At 46.0% G+C, this 19,128-nt stretch overlaps 1 protein-coding gene across 6 annotated transcripts in view; it reads left to right on the plus strand.

Moving 5' to 3' along the window:
• Positions 1 to 13,872, plus strand: part of lrp8 (low density lipoprotein receptor-related protein 8, apolipoprotein e receptor) — a 107,835-nt gene extending 93,963 nt beyond the window's left edge. For 2 of the 6 annotated variants that reach the window (XM_036516379.1, XM_036516392.1), the window contains exons 14-19: positions 1,455 to 1,596; positions 2,750 to 2,902; positions 4,104 to 4,493; positions 7,273 to 7,341; positions 8,352 to 8,539; positions 10,169 to 13,872. In XM_036516379.1, the coding sequence (XP_036372272.1) occupies positions 1,455 to 1,596; positions 2,750 to 2,902; positions 4,104 to 4,493; positions 7,273 to 7,341; positions 8,352 to 8,539; positions 10,169 to 10,207 (981 nt within the window). In that variant the 3' untranslated portion in view covers positions 10,208 to 13,872. Of the gene's footprint in view, positions 1 to 1,454; positions 1,597 to 2,749; positions 2,903 to 4,103; positions 4,494 to 7,272; positions 7,342 to 8,351; positions 8,642 to 10,168 lie in introns of those variants that run through there. The other 4 variants (XM_036516387.1, XM_036516400.1, XM_036516369.1 and 1 more) reach the window with 2 other exon arrangements.
• The last annotated feature ends 5,256 nt before the right edge of the window (positions 13,873 to 19,128 follow it).

A 19,128-nucleotide genomic window follows, 5' to 3' on the forward strand; every position in this document is an offset into this window, starting at 1 on the left:
CTGCTGACGTGGTTATGGAGTGCGTGTATATTCCTCAATGAGGTGCTGTGAGGAGTTCCTTTCAGTTCTCTCTTCAGTGCTCTCCGGCTGCAATTCTTCTAACAGAGACACAAGTACAGTCGAGCACTGAGCACGCCACCCCCCCGTCAGCCCCATGGGTGTAATGTATTCTGATCACCTTGTCATATCGTATACAGAGAGCAAGACGCCGGGGCGTGTGTAATCCTTGTTGTTTCTGTGTCACTGACACAAACGATTTGGAGCAGGTAGTAATGATACAGCTTTGCTTGACATGAGTGGGAGTTCCTTTCCCCCATTTGATGTGAGGGGAAATTCGCAGCGCTGATGTGTCTAGATTGCGATTTCAGACTCGCACAATTAAGCCCTGGGCGCAGAGCGGAGGCCTGTTTCAAAGAGCTCACTCCCAGTAGCGGAAATAAAGGACCTCTTCTGGGTGTGTCAGTGGAGGGGGTGTGTCAGGAGCTCAGTGTGTATAGTGCTGATGAGAAATAGCTCGCATTTGGCCACAGACAGCTTGAGCGCCCGGCTCCTTTTCCAGCCATTAAACAAATTAGCATATAGTATATTTCACTGCCGCCCGGGCATACTGCCTGAGGAGCGATAAGAGCCTTCTTTTTAGTCGCACGCTTCCTTGAGACTTGGGAATACCAGGAAATATGTTTGAGTGCAAAACTGATTAACACTTGATTGCAATGTATCCCTGTGTGTGTGTGTGTGTGTGTGTGTGTGTGTGTGTGTGTGTTTGTGTGTGTGTCTGTGGCATAGCTTTGTGTCAGGTGCTGGAATTCACTCTCTCAAGGTTAAGGTTAAGTTCCCAGTTGTAGGATATTTGCCTTGATCTACTCACACAAGACTATAATGGCATGCCATATCTAAGGAGTGAGATGAATCACAATAGTTTTGCAATACTGATAAGTCACCAAAACAGTCGCATAGTGGACCTTTGAAAATGTGTCTTTGCAAACATGCACCTCTCCGCCTTCCTTTGTTGGAGCTGGTGTCTGAGGAGATGCCAGCATGAGTTAGCTTTTCTTTGTGTTGTTTCACGTCCTCCTGTGGCTGATAAATCTCAGGTTGCTAAGGCAACAGGAGAACCTTCAACTTCCATCCCTTATGCTGTTATGGCATCGCTCGAGAGGCTGATAAGAAGGCATTAAAAAAATCAAGAAAACTTGTCCTGGAAATTGAGGTGTTGTTTTTCAGAAAGAATAAAAACAGGTTTGCCTGAAGCCCCCATGGGCTGCTCCGATAGTGGAGAAAGATGGGGATCTGAAAAGCAGACGTAATTAGGCCCTGCTGATAATGAGAAAGCCCTGTGATCCAGGAGATTTATTAGGCCGGCAGGCCCATCCTGGCACGGATGTAGGATTTTTCATTACACCGGTTGACCGCAGATGGCCCGACTTCATGCGCCACTCCGTACCTGTCTGCAGGACCGGATCTACTGGACCGACCTGGAAGACGAGGCAATCTACAGCGCCAACCGGCTGACGGGGCACGATGTGGCCACCCTGGCCGAGCACCTCAACCAGCCACTGGACGTGGTGGTGTTCCACGAGCTGCGGCAGCCCAAAGGTGAGGCCCCGCCAACCCGCCCCCCCTGCAGAAAGAGCGCCGTGCTCCTGTGGTCCCTCTCCACTCTGCTACATCTGACGGCCCGCTGCAGCCGATTGAAACGTCCGCAGGCTGCATTTGTCTTTTTCAATTATGTCTCCTGTCGAGGGGGCTCTCTGAAGGGTGGGAGAAAAAAAAATCAACATACACGTCAAGCATGTATCTGTGTGCATGCGTGTGAGAGAGGGAGAGAGGTAGCCAGAATGTGTGTGAGAGAGATGTATGTGTGCTTGTCGGTGTGTATATAAATTTAATGAGCGCTCCGTGTTTTGATCTTATGTTTTTCTCTCCCTCAGTAACTACAGAGCCCAGTGTGTGCCAATAGTAGATCTAATAGCACCCCACATGCATTAATAAGTAAAGAGTGGTGTTAAAAGATAAATCAAAAACCAAAGGAGTCAATGTTCAGAATGCTCAGAAACAATGAAAAATAAACCACATTTGATTGGGAAGACATGTGAATGACCTTCAGCCGAGCTGCTGTGTTTTTCAAAAATATTCAAGGTCAGCTACTGTATGCTTGAGCTGTGCGCGTCAGCCCAAAATTGCTCTGGTGCAAAATTAATGGTGCTTTCTTATACAAATGTGCCTTTTAAAGAATAACCAGAAATGAATGATTTAATAAGCTACCAAGCTATATGGAGTACCGTGGAGGTTTCACTTCAAAAAGATATTTCCGTGTGCTGTATAATGAAGTATTTTTCACTGATTTTTATTTATTTTTTGTATCATTTTTGTCAGCAAGTCTTTCACTCAGATATTTTCAAGAAGGCTTTTATTTGTTGTTTTTGTCTTTACGTGCTGAACTTTGAAACCCAGGATCGGCTGAAGTGATGCGTCCCCATCTAGACCAAGGGAGCAGGTTACAGTTTCCCAGAATTCTGCAGTGTCTTCAGTAATATGTGTACACGCAGTATCTCATGAATTCAGTTCTAATCTAACAGTACTGAATAGGATCCTTTAAAGCCTTTGTAGTCCCTGCCATCCCTGTTAAGAGAACAAAGGGAGTACAAAGGCTGTTCCTGAAAGCAGTTAGGCCTGCTAGCTAGATGGTGGTGAGGGCAAAGGGGATGCATTTCTTGTTTTGAGCTGTGTTATGTTTGTCCACTGGCAGCTCCGGACAGCTGTAACATGGGGAGCTTGCCCAATGGGGGGTGTGAGTACCTGTGTCTGAAAGCACCCCAGATTACAGAACACTCCCCGAAGTACACATGCGCCTGCCCCAATGGGATGGAGCTGGGCCCAGACATGCGCCGCTGTGTCACAGGTAAGGAAGCCCCTAACCCCCCTCGCCTCTTCCACCCCCTCCTCCCCCAAGCTCCAGGAAGAGCGCCGGGGTGTCAGATCAGACTGCCGCATTGCACTGAAAATCCCAGCAGCACAGCTAACCACCCAGGAGATTACATCCAGCTCCTATATATAGGCGATGCAGAGGCACCTGTACATAAAGGAGCGGGATGAGGAATTCGGTGTTGCGCACCTGTGAAGCAGGCAGACACAAATCCCAGAAAAATAGCGGACGCCGCTGCGCTGTTGCAGCAGGGTTTAATCTGCTTAGCCGACATCCCCGATCAGCCACGCTCCGGCACAGCTCTCGGGCGGCTGCGCAGAGCTGCGCAGACGGAGCTCCTGCAGCCCCTCCGTCACTGCGGTAGATGTGTAGGTGGCCGAAGAGAGGGTAGGGTAAATGTGGCACCCTGTGAGAGCAGGCTGATGATATAGATTTGATGCAGTGATGTCTAACGTACACTCCCCAAGCAACGGTGGTGAATCCAGGGCACCTGAGAGGCTGCACTGCAGGCATCTGTCAGACCGCTGCAGGCACAACATGGCAGGGAGTGTCAACGCAGCAGGGGATGTGATGGAATACACACATACATATGCATGTCCCACACACACACATGCACATCCATGCATACACACACATGCACATGCGTTCACACACTCAGACACACACATACACCTACATGTAAGCACACACACACACACACACACACAGACACACACAGTGTAGAGAGAGATGAAGCTGTGCCTGAAGGGAGGACATGCAGACGCTCGCATGGCCAGACTCTCTCTACCCTCTAAGCCTCTGCTGTTTGCCTCCATATTCATGAAGGCTGCCCAGCCTTCTCACTCCCTCTCGAAAGCTTTCCCAAACTGAGCCGCACTTATCCCAGGCCTCTGGGGTGAGACGCATATATTACATGCAAAGATACTGCCAAAATCAGTATCTCTGATCATCTTCTCCCTGAAGCATACCTGGCATTGTGCGCTGTATTACATGAGTGCTTACAATAGTAGTTTATATGCTGTGTATGGTTCCCATCTTCCACGGTGTTAAGGACTAAAAGATCTTATGAATATTTCACCAGTGGTGTAAAATTATGAATTTGTTCTTCAATAAACACTCGTAGAAATCGATTGTGTTATAATAATACCCTTATTAAATCTGCTTCCTTCTCTTACAGCTGTACCACCTATTAAACCTAAAACAACGACAGCTCCACCCACGACTACCACCACCACACCTTCAACAACAACTACAACTACGACTACTACTACAACTACAACGACTACTAGTACTACTACTACCACAACTACTGCTGCTACCACCAGTACTACTACCAAAAGTACACCCACCACTAGGGCAACCGTGTCATCCACCACTACCACTGCCCCCACCACACAAGCCACTGGAGTCCCAACGAGTTCCCCTCCTGGTCCCCCCAGCACCACCACCGACTCCATCCAAGCACCCCCCTCAACCCCCCGCTCCGCCTTCAGCTCCCCTCCCTCTCCACCGGGCTCTCTCCCCACCAAGAGCATCGTTAAAGAGAACAGCAATCTGTCACACCGCTGTAAGTGCCTCTCATGTGTGTGTGTGTGTGTGTGTCTGTGTGTGAGTGTGTGTGCGTGCGTGCTTGCATGCGTGCGTGCATGTGTGTGTGTGTGTATGTGTATGTACGTGCGTGCGCGTGCGTGCACGTGCATGTATGTGTGTGTGTGTGCGTGCATGCATGTGTGCGTGCATGTGTGTGTGTGTGTGTATGTGCGTGTGCGTGTGCGTGTGTGTGTGTGTGTGTGTGTGTGTACATCTTTGTGTTGAGATCCTTTCCTGCTGCCTTTCACTGCAGTCCTCAGGGCTCAGTAAACACAAACCTGCAGCAAATGGGTTTACCAACGACGGTACGAAAATCTCTCGGAAAACAAACTCATATATTACCTCTTGTAAAAACAAAGGTTGCGAACATGAAACATCTCCTGAATTTGTCACGCTGATGTAAATGATGAGGGGTTAAGATGTATGATGGCACAGCTATAAAAGTGAACCCAGCGAAGACTTCATACATTGAGCAGACAGACGCTTAAATCACTTGGGATGATAAATAGCACCTCTCAGTGGAGTAATCACTGGCCCCAGATTGGTGAATTAGTAGCAATAGCTGCCATAGAGGAGCAGCCGACCCTATCTGATGAACATTTCCTTATCCCGGTTCATCTCCCCGGCTCTGTTTTGCTTGCATCTCCTTTCCTGTAATTAGAGCAGGCGGGCCGGTGTTCAGACACCTGTCACTGTCAGGAAGGGGACAGGAAGGGCCACTGCACCCCATAAATCAGATGTGGGGTTCTGCATGTTCCACTGGCAGCCAGTGCACATCCACCCCCTCTGACAGGCTCAGGCTACCAAACAAAACTAGGCCTCTAGCTCCAGCGGGCCCCTTGCCAAAACAAGTACCTCCCTCTCCGAATCCTCCTCTGCTCTGCCGTGACTCTTGCCGCACCTGACCGAGGCGCCTCCTCCTACACAGAGGCCGCCCGGGACTCCCGACTCCCTCGGATGTGTGGGTGGAATGGGATGGAGCGTGGCAGCGCTCCGGCTGTGAGCGAAAAAAAAAAAAAATCAGACAAATAAAAGCATTTCCAGCTCAGCGTCAGCTGCTGAGATGTGGGCCGTACTCCTATCTCTTGGCCGCTTTTTCCGCGAGCGCCTTCACACTGTCCTCCGTGACCCCCTGCATTACAAGTGCCCGAGTCCTGAATAAGAGACGGTGCCCCCCTGTCAAAGCGTTGACTGGATAGCTGTTACTCAGCGAGCGGGGTGGGGTTATGACCCCTGCCAACCTGCGGACACATTAAGCACAGGAGAGAACAGCTGCAGATAGAGCGCGGTGGTGCACTCACTGCAGTGTCCTGGGCCCACTGAGAGGAAGCTGCCTGCAGACCATGCAGGAGAGGAGCGCAACAAAGGAGGTGCTTAAATATTTATGCCGCTGGCATCATTAAATAACAGGACTGCAAAAAAGCCGGAAACTTCCATTAGGAGAAGTACACGAATGTTGAATGATGAATGTTGTGAAATAAGATAGGGAATCACAGGGGTCCGGCCTTTCTGTAATTGCTCTAAAGGCTTTTAAAAGGTCTTCTGGGTACGAGAGAGGGGAATTTGTGAAGATCTGGGCTTCGGGAGAAGTGCAGTGAAAGAGATATGAATGCATGTTATGTCATACAGCAGAGTTTGGGATTTTTATGGAGTTGAGATATGAATATATGAGTCATGAGAAGAAATACAGTTAACATTAAATTAAAAGGCATAGAGGTGGAAAATCTATATTTATAATGGGACAAACTGTTTCCTTACATTCACAGAATCTACACCTGTTAAATGCGCAGGTGTCCTGTCTTAAAATGACTATAATCAAGCGAGCAGCGTCCTCACAATAACCTTGACATTCCGGAGATTCACACTGATGTCTGACAAATGAACCGCTGAATGTTTTCAATGCCACACTGTATGAGAAAAATGTACTGATACCATTTTTCTGTTCCTGTCACAGCTTGATGTAAATAGTATTGTTTCCTTTTCTGTGTAAGCAAACACCAGCTTTCGTTATGGTAGCCATGGAGGGAAACAGCTCCTTCCATCACTTGTCAAGTGGAGATGTATCACCAAAACCCTTTGTCAGCATCTTTAAGGTCTGGGATCAAGTGTTCTTTTACAACAGTTTTTAAAAAGGATTTTTGAATTACCGGGACTGGCTGTTTCAATCCTCAGGGAGCTTGAATCGTTTAAGGTATGACCTTTCACCTTCCAAAAGTGATTCCACCTGGAGCTGGAGCGCTGATGAGGTTGAAAGTGCACTGAGATAATCTGGTTTGTGCTTCTGTGCAGTTAGCAGTAAAGTTTGTCTCAGTTTGCTTTATCTGGCTGTAGCCGTAGCCCAATCCACTCCTGTTCGTATTCTGCCAAGTCTCAATTTTCAGGCTCTAATTACTGTGTCACTAATGGCCAAGCATCCTCTAATTGTGAGATTAAGGTATGATTTATGCAGGTGGAATGGCTGTGCTCTGTTAAATCCTGCACAATGTTGGTGTTACAGGGAGCGAAAAAGCAATACACCTTCCACACGGGACAGAACGGTCGAAATGGACCACCATAAAAATAAAGGATGGAGGAGATAAGAAGACTGCTTGGTGCTAGGCATTTAAATAGAGATTGCTGAGGCCCAGGAGAGTTCCGAGACAAGAAGCGGCCGCACGACGTCAAGTGGAAAAGCAATTCAGCTCCCAGCTAGTCATGGTGACAAACAGCACCCTCTTATTCACTCTTCAATCTTTCTCTCTGTGTCTGTCTTACAGCTGGAAGTGAGCGCTACCTCCTCGGGAACAACATAACGGTAGCGGTATTGGGAATCGTCATCCCTATAGGTACGTTCGGACGCGCCACCCTGCTTGTGTTGTCTCTGTTCCCTCGCTATTATTCAGCTCTGGTTTTCCCTCTGCACCTGAGATAATTGGGTCAGAAAGCTGTGTCTGTAGCTTCTCTGGTCCTTATCGCACGCTTCCTTTCAAATCCTAAAGGGAAGATTTTCCTTTGCATGAAGCGATCAGACTGCAGTCCTGTGCGCCAGTGCATGCGTTGGACAAAGGGAGAGAATGGCATTGTTAAAGCTCAACAGATCCACTTAGACAGATATGAAATTAGGGCTTTTATCTTCATTGTTGAAGCTGGATTTGCGAGACAGTCCTGGGAGCCTAATTTCAGTAGGTAGAAGTGATTGATTTGGTTCAGTGTCACTTAAGCTAGATTAGTTAAATGTATTGGGTGCATGGACATCTTCTTGCCATTATAATTATTTTATGTTGACACATGTGCATAATTGAGGTCTCTAAGTAGGATATTCAGTTACCTTAACTTTAGACAGTTAAGGTCATTTCACCAAGATCCTTTATTTGTCCCACACCTTATTTTCAAATTGTGTTTTCCCTGTTGCTCAAAATTGTAATACATTCATACAAGGGAAAAAAAAATTGGTCACAGCAAAAATTTAAATTGAGTGTTTACAGTAGGACAATGAATGCATGAGACCAAAACAAAGCATGGCTTGGCCCCTCCACCACCCTAACAAAAGAGTAATTAAGGAGCACTTTCAGAGGAATTCCACTGTCGGGTAGATTATTTTAAATTAAGAATGGGTTCGCCAGCCAGCGCTGTGAAGCCAAGCGTGTTTATCTGCTCCCCTGAATAGCAATGCGTCTGCACCAATCCCCTCACCTCCCTCAGACTCATTTGCATGGAGAGGCACTCAGGGTGCAGAATGAGCCGCCATGGTGTGCACGCGCCGCTCCCGCTCTGATTTGCTCTGTGGCTGTGCCATCAATCGCTGGTTGTGTTAACGCGCCGCCGTGTCCTGTGGCTGTATGTTAAACGCATGCAGTTCCTATCATTGCTACAGTGCTCGTCGGCCTGCTCTGCACGGGCGGCTACCTCGTCTGGCGCAACTGGCGGCGGAAGAACACCAAGAGCATGAACTTCGACAACCCCGTGTACCGCAAGACCACGGAGGAGGAGGACGACGAGATCCACATCGGGCGGACGGAGCACATCGGCCACGTCTACCCCGCTGTGAGTGGCCAGGCCTTCATCGCCCTGCCCCTCGGGGGCGGGATCCCTGACCCTGCAGCTCACTGGTACTCCACCCAGCCCATGCTGTCCAGCACTAAGTGAGACCTGGCTGTGGCAGGTGGGAGGGGGGGAAGGGGGGGGGGGGGGGGTAGTGTGTGGACTGCATTGGTGGAGGCCTGCCTGCCAAGGGACAGACAGCCAATCAGGCGCACCCACGCATTGAGATCACCGCTAGGCTCCGCCTCCCAGGTGGAACACATCACAGTCTGTCCAGTTCCATTTCTACTTACAACAGCCCATCTGTATTGATTTTGAACTCCTTTTTTCATAGGGGTACAGTGTTGGCTTGCGTTGTGATAGAAGGCAGAACGGCACATACCTGCGGTGTGTTACTTTGGCTTTGAAATCGGAGGAACTCCTATGACTTGAGTTATTTATTGTTTTGAAGTTTTAAATGGGGACACTTCTCGAATAATTTAACAAAACAAGATCTGCACCTTAGATGATGGGACAATCTGAACAGATATTCATTCGTTATATATTTCTGTATTTATTTAAGCATGGTGACATCAGTGTTTTACATGTGTTTTTGTAGTACTCGTTTTTTAGACAATAACAAGGCAAGAGCAGGCGAGAGTGGGAATGGTTAAATCTCAGACGTGCTAGCATGGTGACGCCCGTTGCTACTGCAGGCCAGTGGACATGGCATGGGAAGGGCTGGGGGGGCTCATGCTGTCAGTCTTGTTTGTGACCCAGCCCCTGCAATGAAGGTGAGAGAGAACGCGCGTCGATACCCAGGTGTCTGCTGTCTCCCGTCAGAGCAGCCATGCTGGGTCCCTGCTCTTACTGACTCAAGCCGAGTGGGCGGCGCGGGGGTTGGAGAGCAAACAGCCCTCCTCCCAAGCCAAGCTGTGGTGCCGTCTCCTCGTTCTTTGCATTAACCATGCCACATTGCAGACGCACGCCCCAGCGCCCCGAGGCGGCATTCATTTGCGTTCATAATGATTTGGCGTGCCGCAGATCATTGCGTTACCAGCGCACATGGCTACAGAGACGAGCAGGATCAGTGTGATCTGCATATTGGATATCTCCTCTCTCTTGGCCTCTCTTCCTTTCGCTCTCTCTTTCTCTCTTTTGCTGTCCCTCCTCCTCTCCCTCTCTCTTTCTCCCCCTCTCCTTTTCTCTCTTTCTCTCATTCTCTTTCTCTCTCTCTCTGTTTTCCTCTCTTTTCATTTCTCTCTCTCTGTTTTCCTCTCTTTCTCTCATTCTCTATCTCTCTCTCTCTCTCTCTCTCTCTCCCTCTCTCTCTGTTTTCCTCTCTCTCTCTCTCCACTCTCTCTGTTTTCCTCTCTTTCTCTCATTCTCTTTCTCTTTCTCTCTCTCTCCCTTTCTCTCTCCCTCTCTCTCTCTCTCTCTTTCTCTCTCTCTCTCTCTCTCTCTTTCTCTCCCTCCCTCCCTCTCTCTCCCTCTCTCTCTCTCTCTCTCCCTCTCTCTCTCTGTTTTCCTCTCTTTCTCTCATTCTCTTTCTCTCTCTCCCTCTCTCTCTCTCTCTCTCCCTCTCTCTCTCTCTCTCTCTCTCTCTGTTTTCTCTGGCCCTCCTGTTAACACGGTTTTATCTGCTCTCTGCAGCGCGTGGCGCTCAGTGTGGAGGACGATGGATTCCCCTGAGGAGCGCGTTGTGTTCCCGACCCTGTCCTTCCTGCTCACAGGGGAGACTGGCACCGGCTGAGAGAGCTGGGGACGCATGCTCGCTCCTAGAGGCCAATGAGGGGGTGTATCCTCTGTCCTCCTTAGGTTAAACGGCACTACATCTTGTTTCTAAATGAGTATTTTTACTTACTGTACTACCACCGCCGCTACTACTATACTACCACCAGTACTACCACTTCTGCTCCTACTCCCCGTTAGCAGTAGTGAGGAACGCTGCTTAATGATGACTAACCTCATTGCTCATCAGTGCACATGTATATAGATTCAAAATTGGCCACGGTACCACGCTGTATCTTGCCAGGAATAGCAGCTGCGTTTTAATTTGTTATACTTATTTATTGTGTTGTTGGTAGTCAGTGTAAATACGATAAACCAGAGTCTGGGCAGGGCTACAGAGGGTGCAGAGGGCTTCTGCGTGAGCACAGAAAGGTGTGTGGGGGGGTGTTGGAGGCGGTTTTGCCAGAAAGGTGGTGCTACAGGGGAGCAGCAGGGCAGAACTCTGGGAATGGAATTATGGGTAGTCTGCTCAACTTGCATCAGAGGTATATGATGGTTAGATAATGAATGGTGGTAGTTTTGTTCATTTTTTTAATCCAGGAAGACCTGGAACGATATGCTCCGGTGCCTGGGGGTTTTCAGAGTACTGCAGAGACTCAGATGCTACGGCACGGTCCACGTGAAGACAGTCAGTACTTCAGCCAGTACACAGTGTGCACGCCACACCATCAGGCTGAGGATCGCAGGATGGCAGAGAGATGTGGTGTGAAATATCAGCCCGTAAGGTGCCAGAAGAGAAACTGGAGCTTGTTAAAAAGCAAACTGGATTTTTTTTTTGTCCACATGTCCCTCTGTAAAATGTAGAGAGGCTGGGTCCTACTGCGAGAATAAATGTACTGTAGAAGAACTAGAGTAGTATAAGCACTGTAATTTTATTGGGGAATGCACTGATCAGAGAACAGTCAAAATTGTCAAATATAAGATGCACAGGTGCAACACACTGCTGTCTTAGTCGGCTCTTTATTCAATAAGCGACTCCAGATCCACAAAGTTTTCCAGCTATTGTTCAGACGTCTTCCACCTTTACAGGAGTCAGGTCAGTTTCAGCCTCTGAAAAATAAGAATGATTTGAAGACGGTTGGATTGGGTGGGTGCATGTTTTGGAGTAGGGGGTCCTGTAGGATGTGGGTAAAGATGTCAGCATAGGGTGCCACTCTTCCACCACCGCGGCGCATGAATGCGTCTTACATGTGAGAGCTCAGAGTCTTCCATGCGTTTTGAGCCTTTCTGTTCCTGTGCTCTCCATGAGTCTGTCACTGGCAGGAAGAGAGTCCACACGGCATGGCGCTTTCTCGATCACGCGGTTTTTGTTACATAAGGAAAGAGAGTATTTATTTTTATGGTTGTACAATTTCATCTTTGTATTTGTAAGTACAGTGCATATATATATTTCTACGTTGTAGCAGATGTACTTTTTCTTGTCTACTGTAGATAGCAGAGACAGTAATGGATCGTTTCCTGGTTTTTGTACTTGAACCCTAGCAGTCAGACAAGCTGTAGAGCCCCTGCAGGCCTGCAGAAGTTGGGGGGGTCATTGGGGAGTTCAGATGTGAGCAGGAGGGTGAGCACCGCTCCGTTTTTATCATCCGGCTGTAACTCAGCGGCCCTGCAGCTAATTGTTGAGTAGATTGATCTTTTGCTGTTTTTGTTGTATTTTTTCATCTACTTAATGAGTCTACTTATTCTTAATCTACTTATTCTCAGTGGAATATACACAGAGAGAGAGAGGAGGAACATGCACAAACACACACTGTAGTTTCCACACTCGTTGGAGCCCTTGGGTACCCATACGCGGGTGGGCAACATGGGCACATGGCACTGAATTGTGCGGTGGCTGATTGGTTGATTAATTGCAGCCATTGATCACGGCTTTCTCCTCTTAAATGGAAGTATCTGCTCGGTGGCGCTGCCAGTGAACCTCTAGGGGGGCCCCCTAACACACGCTCCTGGATTTGCACGGGTAGGTCCAGATGCAGCCAGGAAGCCTCATGAAGATGAATTGGGAAGGGGTTTATCTCATCAGAGCCCAGACCCCAGTCCCGCTAATGGGCCGTTTGTGTCCTCATGCGTTTGAGCGGGAGCCACATTTCCGCACCTGCACCTGCTGCCTGCTGCAGGAGCAAGGTGCCAGGGAGGCGACACAGTCACGCTCTCTTTAAGGTGCGAGGGGGAGTGTGTGATTAGGCCCGGCTGTGCTGCAGAGGTTGTCAACCACGGGTGTGAAACAGCCAGTGCAAGCGTCTGACACCTGCATGCCTGCCCTGCTTACCTGTCAGAGCGCTCTGTTAGTGGGTGATCTGCCATCTGGGGCACCTTTGAGGCTCTCTCGTGCATCGTGTGGATTGGGGTGCAGGGGTAGCCCCTGTTCTGAGACTGCAACCGTTACCCCGGTCTCAAATGTCACGCTCGTAGAAGCCACCATCAATTCCATTGGGAAGCGGGAGTGGGGGATGACTTTTTTGTTGTTTGTGTATGACATTGGGGTATATGTGTTAACCTCCTTATTTCTGGCCTGGTTTGCATTCCCTGAGGCAGCTGATGATCTGCAGTGAAAACCATGGCTTTCCCCTGGTCAGGAAGACTGCAATCCACTGTTCATTAGTGGAAAAGCTGAGTTTCTGTTTCTGAACCGGTTATTGGTCCTCGCATACGAATTTCATGCGAGTCACGCAAGTCACGAGCAATATGACGATACTTGTTGTTCGGATCTGAGCTTGGCTTTACACATCCACTGTATGACTTTGTGTGTGCATGTAATATCAGCTCATTGTCAGCTAATGTAGTTTTCTTTAACAGAGGTCTGCAGGATAGCGCAGGCTTCTTCGTTTGTGTGGCACTTTGTATTAACCTAGGGGCTGGCAACAGTGGCATGCTGTGAGTGTGCATAAAGCCTTCAGTGAGCAAGCGTTTTCCAAGTGTGAAAACAGCAGTTTTATCATTAAACATTTAACTATGACACTTTTTTTTCAGTAGATAGTTATTTTAATAGTCCGGACATGTTTTAAAATTATGGATCCTTGAATAATTCTGCAATCACTGAAGGCTTCGGATGTGCTTCTCAGTACATGGCCTGTTCTACCCGATCTACCATAGACGGCTACCTGTGCCACTGACCATCCTCTTATTTCTCTCTTACTCTATGCATTTTTAAATGGTGATTCTTGCTCGCTTAGAACAGGAATTCATCCACGCTGCTCCATCATCCTCCATTGCGACTAACAGTAGCACCCTGCGCTTCACCACACTCCCGTTTCCATCGTTTGTTCACGCTTTGTTTTGAAAGGGCTACCTTTTCAAATGGTTAACACTCGAACAACCGGAGGACAGGAAACCTGCACGGCCAGTTTTTTTTTATTTTCCCCTCCAGAGCTTTGGTTGTGTCTTCTCCTACGACGGGCCCAGTGTTTGACTGTGAAAGAACCCTTGTGATAATATATGACTGCATTAGCCCAGTGATTTTTCCCACTGGCCCTCTGTGTTGTGTGACCCCCCCATTCTCCTTGGTATTCAGTTCATATTAATCAATGTGTATTACTTGAAAAACAAAAGTTCAGGCTCCTCTTTTGTACCCGTCAATGTAAATGGGGGTTGAGGGAGGTTTAAAGTGGGTGGGGTTGGTTAGGAAAGGTGGGGGGTGGGGGGGGGGGGGGTGATTTTCACAAGGAAGGATCAAGTATTCTGGATTATGTTCATTCCACAGCCATACTGGAAACATTTTGTACGCCGTTTGTTGCACAAACTTTTCAAAATGCCTTCTGCACTGTGTAAATGAGAACACGGAGGGGGAGGGGGGGTGATCGTTACAGTCAAATGGTTTTGAATCATAATTTGTAAATACGTTTTCATACTGCAGAACTTTTTGATAATGTTTTAAACGTTTCTGTAAAAAATTGTGTATATAAGCCTCCAGAAAAAAGAGTGTAGACCATATATGAATTTATTTGTACACAAAAGCACTGGATTTCTTTACTACTTGATTGTAACTAAAATTAATAATCTGCCAAAGTGTTTTTATTATTTCGTTCTGTAAGGTATAATTTTGTTTTGCTTTTTAACAGTCAAACATTGCAGAGAGTAGGGTTGTTACTCTGTATTTTATTGTTTAATAGATTTGGGTGTGTTTTGTGTTTAAAGAGGGGTTATCATTTAATTTATTGGTGCCTTGTTTGTGTTAATGTACATTTTACTGTATTTGTTTCTGGTGTTTGTGTCAGTAGGTGGGTTGGGGAAAGCAAGGGGGAATTATACTTCTGTACTTACATTGAATATCTGTACTGTATGCCAAAATGGTCTCACTCACGTTTCTATGAAATCAAGCTGTTCATAAATATCTATATATATTGATATATTAAATTCATAAAAACCAGTTAATTCCTTGTTTTTTTCCTTTTCCTCCCAGATATTCAGGTCAAACTGTCAGAGGAGGATTTGCTGTGTATGTGTAGTTTAATATATTTTGTAGTTGAACTCTCTCATGTTCTATTTGCCAGTTGTGTGTTTGCCGGCGGTACTGAATGCTTGGCTCTGGAGAGCACTGATCTGAACCGAGTGGGAATAGTGTAAAGTCAGCAGACGATGACATTGCAGTGAAAGACGTACAGAGGCCATTTGAGCTGGAATGCTGGGACGTTGTTGCAACTCTCTGTGTTTCCTTCCCCCTGGCCTGTAACACACAGCCGTCAGAAGGCCTCCAGGAGACTTCTCCTCCACCTGTCAGACGCATCCATCTCCTCAGCTCAGCCGGGAGGGAGGGGCACACTTCCCTAATCACATTAAAGGCAGGGCAACCAAACAGCGCCATCCTCAAACGCCACATTAATCTTGTTGGCACCTTTGTCCACGAAGGATTAATCTCCCATTTTGTTTTTCCAAGTTACCATCCACTCTTAACGCTGGGGTGGGGAAGGAGTACGGGGCTTGAAATATGAAGGATGACATAATCTGTCTGTGAGAAGGCGCGCACTCCTTATCATTAAAGCGTGCTTCCCGCTGCAGTGCAGCGGGGACCAGACGCTGTAAGCGGGAGGGACGGAGCGGGGAGACGATCAACTAAAAGCCATTAGGAGTTAATTACACTTAAAACTCCCCACGTAATGAGGATGGCTTGTTTCATCGGCAGACGAGGTGCAGACAGGGCAGGGGATGCATCAGCAATTCAAATGAGGGGGGGAGATTAGATTGTGTGCCTGCTCCCTCCTCTACCATCTTTAGTCAGTGGAGACTGAGCACATATGGGTTCCTCAAATCTACGCGTTCACGCCAACACTTCTGATAGGTGTTATTTCTCCTCTAATTGGGATATGGCGCATTTTGGCTGTCACTGAGTGTCTCAGAGCCCGCTGCCTAGGCTTTGGATTGCTCTCTCTGAGCTTCCCATTGGGAAATGTGATTATTTTTGCCATCACTTTCGGCCGTCATTCCCCCTATAGCGGGAGCTTTAGGAGAGGCGAGGATCTTTGTGCTGTCTGTCTTTCAGTGTGTGAGGTGTGTGTGGGTATGTGTGTGTGAGTGTGCTGGCTGGGGATTGTAAGCAGGAGATCTCCCCAGGGAGCTTTTAACTGCCTCTCATTCGGAGGTTTAACGTGAAAGGAGGCACTGTTTGTAAAGCACAGCATTGTACCCGCATGAAAGCAAGGAGGTATTAGTATTCTGAAAACACACATCACCAGCAGCATCATCCACCGAGGTTAATACGAGCCAAAGCATGACTCTGTACACTCCTTGGAATATGAAATTAATGAAGATCTCTTAATTTAGGCGAGAAATACAGGTTTTTGTGCTTTAAATTCCCATGCAGGAAAACAGCTACCCTTCAGGGAGCAGAGGCACTTTAATGAGTTTCGTTAATATTTATGTGTTTTTTTATACAGAGAATTACTAGGAATAACTTTATGATCCATAATAGAGCCATTAGTCCCCAGGGGGATGCAGGCATATTGTAAAACCTTGTGCATAGTGGTGGCTGAGGTGTCATACAGACTTTATGAAATGTACAGTTATCTGGAGTAATGGTGCCATCTACAGGACATATTTGGAAAAGCACAGAATGTCGTGGGGATTAGCAGCTAAATTAGTGAAAATAATAGAGGACATGCAGCGGTTATTACATGATTAGATAAGTGCACGCTAATAAACAACAATAAATTAAATGCAGGTAGTGTGGTGCATTGTAACTAACATCTACTCCGACGTAATCACTGATACCTACACCTGATACCATAAGTCTTCAGTTCAAAAATAATATTTATCTATCCATTGCAGTTGCTGCAGTTGAAAAAAAAACATTTGCATATTGGTTCAAAGGGTCTTTGCAGGAACATCAGAACTTTTTTTAAAACAGAATGTGCAGCAATGATAATGCATAAAATAATTGCACAAAAAGAGTAACCCCAGAGAACATGGGGTGCATACACCATCATTCCTCTCCACCACTTAGCAGAATGTGTAATGGAATATGGAAAATGTGTGTGCAATATCAGGAGCAAATATTATCTTCCTGTTTAATCGTACCTCTGCAGCACTGGCATCTCTAAAGCAAACTAATATGCACTGAGATTATACTGCAAAGCATATAGAATATGAATACTGTGCTTCTGTATCAAGGCAATACAAGAGGCATGCATATGTGCTATATAAAACCCAGTTTGGACATGGCTCAGGTGAGTCTACATTTTAAGGTGCACTTTTAATGTTGAGTGAGGATGGGACTCATTGGATTTGTGCCTTATATTCAACAGTTCACCACAGCGTATTCAGTGTATGATGTTCTGTGGTTTTCTGATCCGGAAGCTTCTGCTATACTCATTTTTAACCAAATACACAAAACAAGCTATATCTGCATGTATAGTGATGACTATTTAGTGTTTCTACTGTCTGCAGCTCTACACGTATGGCACGGATCAACATCTCATTGATTCATTTCATTGTCCTTCAAACAAAATATATGTATCTTAAACAAAATGTCACTAGAACCTAATGTCACTACATATCAAAATGTAACTAGATTTCTGGGAAATACACACAAAATAGAGCTAGGTAATGGCCATTGGCATTCGGGTTTTGCATACAATGAGAAATGTCTCACACTGAGCATGAGTGAGTACATTCTCCCATTTCAGGTATTCTGTTCAATCCACCCTCATTTTAACTCACAGCATTCTATTAATGCACCCATCTGAAGGACTTTTGAATGATGCTGGGTTCAGGTAAATGATTAAGTACCATTCTTGGGAGTTAGAGGTGCATCAGCAAACCGTGAGACCAAAGAGTAGAGAACTACAGAGAAAGACTGGGCACCAATGTCCAAGAAGGAAGTGAGTGCATCCAGCCAGATGTGTAGTACTGTGGCATAATGAATGTAATGACAGGTAAAAATGGGGACAGGTAAGGTTCTCAAGAAGGTTCTCAACTTGCTGAGGTATGTGTGAAGTGTAAAATGAGATGTAAAACTATTTATAAACTCTCATAAACCATACTTAAGAACCTTTTGCAGACATCCAGTAATGTTTATTTTATATTTATATTATAGTAAAGTACCCTAATACAGCTCTCCTGAAAGCACCAATACTCAATGACTCCAGCACAAGATGAGTAAATTCTATTTTATTTGCCCAATTGGTGTAACTCTACAGGACATTATATATATCCACCAAAACACAGGAAAAGGGCATTCATTTCACAAGGGAGTCTTCAGTGATAATGTACATTATTTTAATGTTGGAATTAGGCCTATGTTCTCTAAAATATAGGGCTCTAATAAATGTTTTAGAGGTATTGGTGTTACTGCATATAATCATAATACAAGTAACACAGGACACACGGCATGCCTTTAATACATTTAAATGATATTCCTAATTGCTGAGTCTCAAACAGATGCAAAGTTAACTGTTTATTGGTTTTTAAACAATTACAGTTCAATAATTCATTTCAGTTCAATAACATCTGATAATAGAAATGTAATATTTAGCAGACAGATACAGCATTTCGGGCAGTCATTCATGTTTGAACTGCTCAGTTCAGGTAGAAAGTTATGATAATGTACCCTTACAGACAATTCAATCCTGTCAGAGCCCCAGTAAAGAGTGACAGACACAAAACATATCTGTATCATCCAAAATAAAGCATCTCAAAAAAATACAAAAAAATTTATCAGCTTTGTGTCGTCTGAGAGTAATCTGCAGTGAATGCAGAAATACCCATTTCAAACCAGACACAGTAAACTGTATAAAAAATGAAAACATGATGTTTATATCCCTCTTGCCAATCATGCTGTTTAAACTCAAACAGCTGTTTTTTCTACCTGCCATGAAGAACCATTCCCTGAACATATATATTTAATTCCAACAAAGTGCTGGAATATTGACCTATGGGATATGCCTTAAATATATTAATGTTGTATTGAAAAAATATAGAATATTAAATAAATATATATTTAAATGATATATGATAAAATGTTTTTCAATATGCACAATTAGATACCTCACTCGACGTGTATAATCAGTATATGGTTCTTCCTGTGCGGTCAAGTTGCACACAAACAGATAATACAAACCCAATCTCATCTCAGCCAGACTGAAACCTGACCAAAGAACTCTTTAGTAAGTCACCACACTGACACAAGTCCAATCGCTTTTTGGAATAAAGTCCCAGATCAGGCTTGACACACTTAATTACCTTCTGTCACCTGGCGGATTTGTTCTGGAAGCACTGCGGTACAGGGAAAACAGTAGCCCTCTTCCCTTCTCTCATACATTCTTTAACATTCCTCATTGCTCATTCCTGTCCTGTCCAACTAGGGAAATCGCAGCCGAATAGGCCGGGCG

The sequence above is a fragment of the Megalops cyprinoides genome, chromosome 2 (assembly GCF_013368585.1).
Source record: "Megalops cyprinoides isolate fMegCyp1 chromosome 2, fMegCyp1.pri, whole genome shotgun sequence".
Lineage (NCBI taxonomy): Eukaryota > Metazoa > Chordata > Actinopteri > Elopiformes > Megalopidae > Megalops > Megalops cyprinoides.